Source organism: Humulus lupulus, chromosome 2 (assembly GCF_963169125.1).
Source record: "Humulus lupulus chromosome 2, drHumLupu1.1, whole genome shotgun sequence".
Taxonomy (NCBI): Eukaryota; Viridiplantae; Streptophyta; class Magnoliopsida; order Rosales; family Cannabaceae; genus Humulus; species Humulus lupulus.
Genome location: NC_084794.1, coordinates 292,020,166 through 292,030,115, shown reverse-complemented (window position 1 = coordinate 292,030,115; position 9,950 = coordinate 292,020,166). Strand labels below are relative to the sequence as shown.

Below are 9,950 nucleotides of genomic sequence, written 5' to 3'. Positions count from 1 at the left end.
AATTTATAATAAATAATGAGATAAAATAATATAAAAGAAAAAATGATGAAAAATAAAAAAAGAAAAAAGAAATACAAATTTTTTTTAAAAATAAAACAAAAGAGAAATTGATGTAAAAAACATAATAAGATAATAAGTGATGAGAAAGAAAATGATATTAAAGAAAGTGAAGAGAGATAAATTAATATGAGAAAAAATGATGTAAGATAATAATAATAAATAAAAAATTATGTGAAAAAAAAATTAAGAACTAAAAATAATTTTTTATCCTCACAATTTTTTGTTTTATGTAACTTTATTTTTAAAATTTGTTTTCCGAAAAAATGACAAACAACCTAGTTATTTTCAGAAAATAATTTATAGATTTTAAAAGCAAAAAACATTTTTTTTTAAGTAAGAGCCAATCACGCTAGTAAGTTCGACTTTGACCCCTACACATATAGATTTTTAAAAACCGCCCTACGTAGAAAATCCTACTTTTATAAATATTATATATAAACATATGATATGAAAGTGAAACAAAACAAAAACAAGAATACACGAAAGAAGAGGATAAACAACGAAATTCTTACTCGAATGTACAGATCATCACAGAAGAGAAATAATTATATATATATTAAGTTGAAATACCTGATCAAATGATGAGATAACAAATAAGAGAACAATATTGCAGCATCGCCTATACACTGCAATGCAGTAATTATAATAATATGATAACAACCTTTCGCTGCAAAATTAAATAAACAATATTTAACTTTTGCTTTCCTGATTATTACGCAATGTGCATGCCACTACCGTGAGATTGTCTGTCTCTCAACATAATCTCTGTTCTTACAAATTTGTTTTCGGCTTCTTCGCCCCCGCAACACGTCTCGACACTGATCGCATGGTTACAAATTCCTCAGCAGCAGAAGGGTGAATTCCCACCTGTAAAAGTGAATTCAAATATAATTTCCTTCCTGAATTCGGGATGTTACCAACCGAGCGCTAACCAAACAGAAGAACTTACCGTGCTGTCGAATTGTTTTTTGGTAGCTCCGCACTTGAGTGCAATACCAATGCCCTGTGAGATAAAACCAACAATGAGAGTTATTGCAAAGGTAGCACATATTTCGAAAAAAATATCTCAGCACCTACGATTCTTGACTAGATGAATTATAAGTGAAGATGTTGAGACTAGGGAAGTATATAAAGATATGCTCCGACCCGCCCTGATAAGGCATTTGATGGTCGGGTCAAACTCGTCCCGGATGTGAAGGAGCGGGTTAGACCCGACCCAGTAAGGTTTTTTTTTTTTTTTAATAAAAGAAAGACTAAATTTTTAAAATATGTTGCAATATAAAAATAAATGACAAAAAAAGCTCATTTTTTAAAATATGAACTAACTAAATATTTTTATAAATGGGCTTGCGTACTAAAATTAAAATAAATTAATATACTTCAAAACAAAACATCAATTTTTTCATCTATCTCTCTTAAATGTACTTCGTGGATTATCCTAAATAGTGGTAGTAATTAGTTTTAAAAAACGGGTCAGGTCGTGATTTGACTCGTTTCAATTGTTAGCGAGTCGGATCTCGACCCACCCATTTTTGTCCTGGTTATAATTGGATCAGGGGCTTCGACCCGGCCCGATCCGCCGGGTTTTTTTGCCATCGAGACCGTGATGGAATAGAGATTATTATTCTCAAGTTGGAGCAAGAAATGATACCTGCATAATTTCAGCAGCGTCTGGTCCACACATGGATGCTCCAAGAACTTTATCAGTCTCGGCATCAACAACAAGCTTCATAACTGTCTTTTCTTGTCGTCTAAAGAGAAAGAAAAATATAGAAAAGTCGAGTTAATCAATGCAGTAACAGAAAAGAAAAATCGAATGTAGCGACATGATCGAAAGATAAAAGGCATGATGGCAATTCCAATAACAACACAATTACAAATTAACAAAAGAAAAGAAACAATCTTAATAAGTGAATCTCAAGTCTCATCATAACTTGGAAGATACTTTCGCCTCTAGAAAGCTAAGCTGCTCTTATTCTTCATAAATCATGTATTTCAAAACATTAAATAAAAACAAATGAAAATGAAAGGGTTGCGTGGGTTAGCTAATAAGAAGTGTGTATACTGAGAATTGAGATATAAAAAAGGTCACTTTTAACTTGATAAATACCAATAGCTATGTGTTATTATTTTTATTTCCTGATCAAACAAGGCCTAATAGGGGTGAAAAAAATCAAATGAAGAAGTACTCTCTAAGTAGAGTTGGAAGCCCAGTCAATAAATTCCAAATAAAAAGGTTTAATTCCAGTATTATGAATTTTATGATGTTATTTAAATATGGAATATATAGTACTCAATATCATTGGTCATAATTTATAAACATATTTAAAACAATATGATATCAAATTACTAAGATTACCCAGAAACTGTGTTCTTCATAGGATTGAAGTTTGATGTGAAAACCAAAATATCACCATCTGACTGCTCTATTGCTTCCTCTTCACTGAGGCCCACAACAGAAAGAGGTGGTATGCTGCAAATAAGCAGAACACACAAGCTCATCATGCACAAAGAAAGTCCAAATTAAAGAAGCAGAACTTTAGTAAATCTCAAACATGGGAATAAAAAAGGAACATTACTACGGCACCACTATGTCGGTGTGAGTTTTCTAACATGAGAAATGGTCCCAGGTAGCAAAGACCACTACTTTATAGGTTATACCACCAATCTAATTTAATTTTGTGGTTCATTAAATGACAATAATTTATCATCTAGTGCTCCGGTGTTCTTAAAGTACGTTTTAGATTGAAGTTATTGCCCGAACGATTATTTGAGATGGAATATACTGAAACAAACCCCACCACAATCATATTTGCAGAAACAGCTAACTTTGTCGCAAATTTAACAAATAACTAATGATCCCCCTGTTTAAAAAAGGGAAAGAAAACGTTACCTAAACACTGCACAGGGTATATCCTTGTAATCTGCTTTCGTAGGTTCCCCACCAAAAACAGTTTTCTGTACACATTGAGAAGACAAATATTTAATAAAAAAGGACACATTTAATGAAGATAATTTTAAAAAAGAGGGGAAAAAAAAGACTGTGGAAAGCGGACACATACAGCAAAAGATGTCCCCTCCATCAAGGCCACAGGGGTAAGATTCACTCGATTTGTAACATCACCAATAGCCCATATGCTAGGAATATTTGTACGTGAGAACTCATCCACCTAGAAGAGAAAAAAGAAACAAAGATCAATGTCATTAAGGCATCAGATAACATACAATTTAATTGTATGATTGTGAATAATTCCTTGCAAGAGAAATCACCTTCACAGCTCCAGCTTTATCAAGTTCAACACCAACGGCATCCAAATTCAGCCTCTTTGAGTTGGGAGCCCGGCCTATAGTCAACAAAATAATACTGATATGAGTAAAACAAATATCACAAGTATCAGTCAGATGTTTGCAAGTAGAAGCTCAGTAGCTCCTTGTTTTGAGAACAATTAACAATTTGCACTATGTTATATACTAAGGCGATTTAATTAACGATTAACTCGCACCTTAACTTCAAGTCAGAAAGTGTGCAAGTCTCAGTGTTTCTGTGTGTGTGTGTCACATAGAGAGACAGAGAAAAACCGAGAGACAGAAAGAGAGAGCGATTGATGTGAATGTTATGAGAAGGAAGAATGGGGACGTTGTGAAGAATTTCACGGTGAAAAGGATCTACTTCACAGAAAACAAAATGAAGCAATGACAAACCAAAGGAAAAAATGTGAAACTGTCAATACTAAAACAAAGAAGATCTCCTTTGACTGTATATTTCGTTATTTTCAAAAGCATATGAAAAATAGAATTAATACACACAGTTATGCTTAAATATCCAAGAATCACCAAGTTCTCTGACTAACCCAGCTTAGTTACAATTAACCTAAAAACTTAACTCCAAATATAAAACCATTATATCTAGGACAGATTCGTTAAATACCAGTGGCAAACAATACAGCATCAGCTATCAACTCTTCACCATGATCAGTAATAACTTTTACACCATCCTCAGTTTTTATCACCTGAATTCACAAAGAAAAGTGTTCATGAAGATAAGCATTTATCAGAAAGTAATGAAAAAACGATACACATATTTATTCAAGATAACTCTGCACAAGCCCTAGGGAACATAAAAAGTACCTCTGTCAAACTTGTCCTTGGATGTAAATTAACTCCCCTAGCTTCTAGATTTCTTGCAACGGCTGCCCTCATTTCATCATCGAAACCTCTATAGAAGAAAATTTTCAAGACAAACATTAGCAACCAAACTTGAAACTAGTTAAATGAAAGTATAAACAGATAACAAGTAAACAATTTCCGAACTGTACTAAATTAAATGTATCTAATATCCACAATTGCGCAAACTCTTGGTCATATAAAAGTTAGCACTACCGACCTAAGTGATTTTAGTATCCCTTATGTCTCCCCTTTTCTTTTTTTGTTTACAGTACACAGCAGGAACCAATAAGGTCCACAGTTAAAATAGAAATGTATAACAGTTACAGTTTTAAAGTCTCATTTTTTGAGGATCCAAAATCTGCAAATTTAAAATTTTGCATCCAAATTAAAAGTATGAGCGAGAAGAGCATGCTAAATATCAAGACACAGAAAATCCTGAGATTTAAAGCTTGAACCTCCCAAAAGGAGACCATTAAATAGTTACAAATATTCTGAAGAGGATAGAGAAATTCCCATCTCATCTAGAAATTCAACAGCCAAGCAATCTAGATGCAAAAATAATGACCACGTATACCTCAGTGGAAGTTCCCTCCTGAAGCAAAGGTCGACAGTAACACCCATTCCACGCCATATTGAAGCAAACTCAACTGCAATGTACCTAAATAAACAAGATGATGATAAGTCTCTAGAAAAAAAAAGTAGACAAGAGGATAATCGTGTGCAGTGATGAGTACGCATAGCAGCTAACAAGTAAAGCTAAAAGACAGATTGAAACAAACCCTCCTCCAAGCACCACAACACGTTTAGGAAGCTCCTCTAAACTCAGTGCTTCATCAGAGGTTATACCGAATTCCTGGCAAAAGAAAGGAGAAAAAGAATAAAAAATAAAGATACTGCAGGTATAATCCAAGTCCACAATAGGCACATGGAATTTGGTTTTCTGTAAATTTAGATAGTGCAAAAACTTCCAAGAAAACAACATTGAATTTGGACTGAGAATTGAAAGAAGATGACTCCCCATAGAATTGCCACAGAAGGTAAACATAAACCAAAAAAGATGTATTAAAATTCCATTGTTTTCATAATTGCCACATTACTACAATGGAAATAAACGCCGGGTAGAAACTACCAGTTTCCATCCTACCCACAATATTTTATTTATGTACACTACAAACCTAAGACATCGTCTTAGACAAAAGGCATTAACTAGGAATGAGTAAGTATATCAATAATAAACAAGAGCTTATAGTTCCCTGTTTTGGGCTGGGAACAGGTAGACTAAACATATCATTAACAGATATCCCTTTCATGAAACATTAATGATTAAATGAAATTTTAGAGATTTAAAGGCTGATGTAAAATTAAAAACTACAACAAGAATATAGAAGCTATCAATATCTTATGAATTATAAAACAGCACAACAAGGATAATTAAAAAAAGACTATTCCAAACATGCAGAATTTTTACCTGGCCGGGAATTGGAGGGCGTTGTGCCCTACTTCCAGTTGCAATCAAGATATGCTTTGCTGAATAACTCAATTTTGTGCCATCCAGCTGAGTCACCTCAACTTCATTAGGCCCAACTAGCTTCCCCTCTCCCTCAAACAATTTTACTCCAGCATTCGACAATAACCTCTTGTATATTCCATTCAACCTGTGTATTTCCTCAGTCTGCAGTTTCCAGAAAAACAATAACAAAAAAAGAGGAAAATTACACAAACTATGTAACCAAGTAACCAAATCTTCTTCTATTTGGATGCTCAGCATGACTTTATACAAGTTTTCGAAAATAAAAAATTTAGAAACTCTGGGTCTAGGTTACCAAAATAATTAAATAGAGATTCAAGCTTTTCATGAACATATAACAACACCACAAACACTGAAAAAGCACCAGCGTGTTACACTTAGTGGTTTGAACTTCAAATATAGTCTCACATGAAAGAAAATACATAAAACTATTTTCAATATACATTTCAGGAGAAACTTCTAGCCATATTATTTCTCTAGTTACATACATACACTGAAAAAACACCAGTGTGTTACATTTAGTGGTTTGAACTTCAAATATAGTCTCACATGAAAGAAAATACATAAAACCATTTTCAATATACATTTCAGGAGAAACTTCTAGCCATATTATTTCTCTAGTTAATTCGAAATCAATTTTTAGTCACACCGCTTTTCACCATCGACAAAAAGAAAAAATATATGCAGACACAAATATACTTGAGTTATTGTATTAAGGCCTAGTACAGCAAGTAATCCCTTTTTTTCATTACATCTTTATCCTTTAAATTTAGTTGAAAAAAAAACTGACAGAGGATGCAATGACTGAAGCTCTAAGAAAATAAAAAATAATACAAATGATGGTGGATCTTGGAAATCTGTGGAATAAGGTTAGATATTGAGAAGGTATTTGGTTATTTAAAGTAAAAGATTTTGAGGGAATTTTATTTGCTGATAAAGCTGGAGAATGAAGTTTTTTGTCGTAAACTACTACTCTTGTATTTTTTTAACCATTTACACAAGTTCAGTTAATGATCAAATAATAATAAATAAATAAAAATCCAACCTTCTTATGCAGAAGTTTCTTCCAGTTGAAGTCTACTTTCTCATTCACCTCCCATCCATAATTCCTGGCGTCCTGTACATTGAAAACCAAACATCTATTAGGGACCAAAATTAACAAATAATTGTGCATCTCATGTGCACACCATGCTCTCTAAAATGCATAAAAATTTTCTTTTGTGTGCTGCATCAAAAAAATTTACATCACACTTCGAGGCATGCAAACTATGTAGTTCAAGGAAATACATCCTATTCAGGAATGTAATGTTACTTCAGCTTATTAAAATTACTCACAAGTTAACAGTCACCAATATTTGACCAAAAGTAGATGGCATGATTAACCAAATTCACGTTTACTGATTTGCATAGATTAATATGACCATCATTCCCAATATTTATACCTGCAATATGTTCCCAGTCACAGCTTGTAATCTTTTTTAAGGCTAAAGCCTCTTTTTTCTATCTATGTCACATCAGACACAACTTCCAACACTAGCATCTACAGTAATAACATTACCACTGCTAAAGCTTTCTTTGTCACGGCCTATAGTCTTTGCTGCTCATGTCAGAATTTTTGTATTTATGGGCTTATGGCATTACACATCAGTAGTTAAAAAACTTCAAATACTCTTTGATAGGGGGCTTGAATGTCAATTCTATACTCTGACTATCTAAATTTCATAATTTATATTTTAGCAGCACTAATTTAAACATGAATTTTATTTTTCAGTTACAATTTATGAACACTTAAAAAAAGATTGTATTGATCTACACACAAAGACAAAGCAAGATATAAATCTTTAACCTTACAATAACTTGAAGCGGCCTAGTGCATTTCACCAAAATAAAAACCAGTCAAACGTTTAAACTCCATATTCTTAAAACAAAAAACCCTTGTATAAAATTATTAATTTCCAAGTCTTCATTCACATGTATGCCACAAGAGACAAGAAAAGCTAGACCTGAGATTCCACAACCTTAACAAGCAAATACACTAGAACACAAATATTTTATCCAGTAAAAGACATATAGAACACCTTCTCACCTCAATTTCACCTCCAAAAGTTGCTCCATACACCAAAATCTTTTTGGGAACACAACCACGAATAACACATCTACAAAGCCAAAAAAAGATATAGATGTCATCAATGTCATGAGTACGAGCACGAGCACTTTGATTTTAGAAGTAGCAGTCTCTGGACTATGATTTACCAAAAGGAAAAAAAAATGAAATGAAAGTTTTTATGAACTCACGTTCCACCAACTCCTCCAATCGTTTCTGAACTAATGGGATGAAATGGAAGCTCACATATACCAACCTATAGCATTTCAAAAACCATCATCAGTAGGATAACAAATAAATACTTTTTCCAGATAAGGATTTGAAACGTATCAGGTAAAAACAATGATGATCAATGGATCAAGCAAAACAAAAGAAGCAAACATAGATAGATACCAGCTTAAAAAAAATAATGTGCACCAATTAGATAAATACAAAATAATAATAATAATAATAAATAGAAAGAAACAGATAGACAACTAAGGATTCCTTGATCCTACTATAAGCGAAACGCTGATGCTGCTTTTTATTTTCATTAACAAAATTTTATACTGATAAATTAACTTCAAACAATTGAAAGTCCCTCGAAGCATCCCAGCAACTTTTTAAAATAAAACCAACCAGGCAAAGAAGCTCTTAAGAAAACATCCAAATTAGCAGTGGAAATAAAAAAAAAATTAAAAAACAAGGAAAAAAACATAGATTAGGAATTCATATACCAACCAGGCAAAGAAGCTCTTAAATTAGCAGTGGAAATAAAAAAAAAATTAAAAAACAAGGAAAAAAACATAGATTAGGAGTTCATATACCAACCAGGCAAAGAAGCTCTTAAGAAAACATCCAAATTAGCAGTGGAAATAAAAAAAAGATTAAAAAACAAGGAAAAAAAACATAGATTAGGAGTTCATATACCTTAGCTCCATAATTAGCTGAAAATCTAGAAGCACGAACACCGCCACTTCCCGCCCCAATAACAAATAAGTCAAAGTCGTAGTGTGCCTCTTCCTCATTAGTTTGGCTTACTTCCCCATCGATTAGCATCTTCCTTGCCATCTTTATAGAGTAAATCAAAGTAGATCAACATAAGCAACAAAAACACTAAAGAAGATCCAGAATACAACAAATCACTGTTTTTGGCTGCTAAGAAACATTAACAGGTAAATAATAAAACAAAGAATCGTTGCATCATTATATCTAAAATCAAACAAGTCTAATTCAACACTAAAACCATCGTAAGCGAATTTTCATCGAGCAAAACTTACATAATACTTGGTTCAATTCAATCATAAACGAAAAAAATAAATATCAATAACAAATGAATTTCCTAGGATCCAAATAACCACTTGTCTGAAGAAACAAATTAATAAATATATATATATATATCAACGTACTCAAATGACGCAATCCAGATACAGTGATAAACGAGAAACTATAATCGAATCACCACATATTTGACTATTCTAAAAAAAAAAAACCTTATAGAAACCTTATTAATACCAGCGTTATGATCCTAAAAAGTCTCCAATGAAATAAAATAAAAAGAATGAATAAACAGAGATTTGGCATTCGAATCAACAAAACTTCCAAGCATTTTCCCGATAACCAAACAGAAAGTAATCGGAGACCGTACCTTCGCAGAGAAAGGAGGTGGCAGAAGAAATCAGCAGAAACAGTAGCGGTGGTAGAAGGTAGAACTGAGACGAAGCTTGCTAGGGTTTTAAGAGAGAAGATAAGAAAATGGTTTCGAATCAATGACTGTTGAATGTTTCAGAGACTGTCTCTCTATTATATCAAATCGTTTTATAGGAATTTTTTTTTTTTAACTTTTACAGATTTGATTTTTCTTAAGAGAGGTGTGAACTGGAGTAGAAATGTAGAAGACGAAGGACAAAACGGTGCGTTTCAAATCCGTGAACGTGTCAGATCAGATCGTGGTACGATCTTTGCACTTTTTTTTTTCAACCACTATTTTATTTTATTTGATTTTTTTAATGAAATATATATATATATTTTTATTGGAATGAAATCGTATTAATGAAATAAATAAATTGAACTGTTTGGTTTAACCATTTTTTTATTTCTCATCTCACCAAA

The 9,950-nt window shown here is 32.6% G+C and overlaps 1 protein-coding gene across 1 annotated transcript; it reads right to left on the bottom strand.

Moving 5' to 3' along the window:
• Positions 1–588: 588 nt before the first annotated feature.
• Positions 589–9,674, bottom strand: LOC133819785 (glutathione reductase, chloroplastic). The gene is made up of 17 exons (XM_062253122.1): positions 9,487–9,674; positions 8,769–8,909; positions 8,051–8,115; positions 7,842–7,911; positions 6,801–6,872; positions 5,696–5,899; positions 5,007–5,080; positions 4,802–4,885; positions 4,189–4,276; positions 3,989–4,070; positions 3,331–3,404; positions 3,123–3,230; positions 2,954–3,018; positions 2,420–2,533; positions 1,712–1,811; positions 1,010–1,063; positions 589–927 (listed from the first exon to the last, which is right to left on the bottom strand). The coding sequence occupies exons 2-17, from the start codon at positions 8,907–8,909 to the stop codon at positions 832–834; spliced, it is 1,491 nt and encodes a 496-aa protein (XP_062109106.1). The 5' UTR covers positions 9,487–9,674; the 3' UTR covers positions 589–831.
• Between the last annotated feature and the right edge of the window lie 276 nt (positions 9,675–9,950).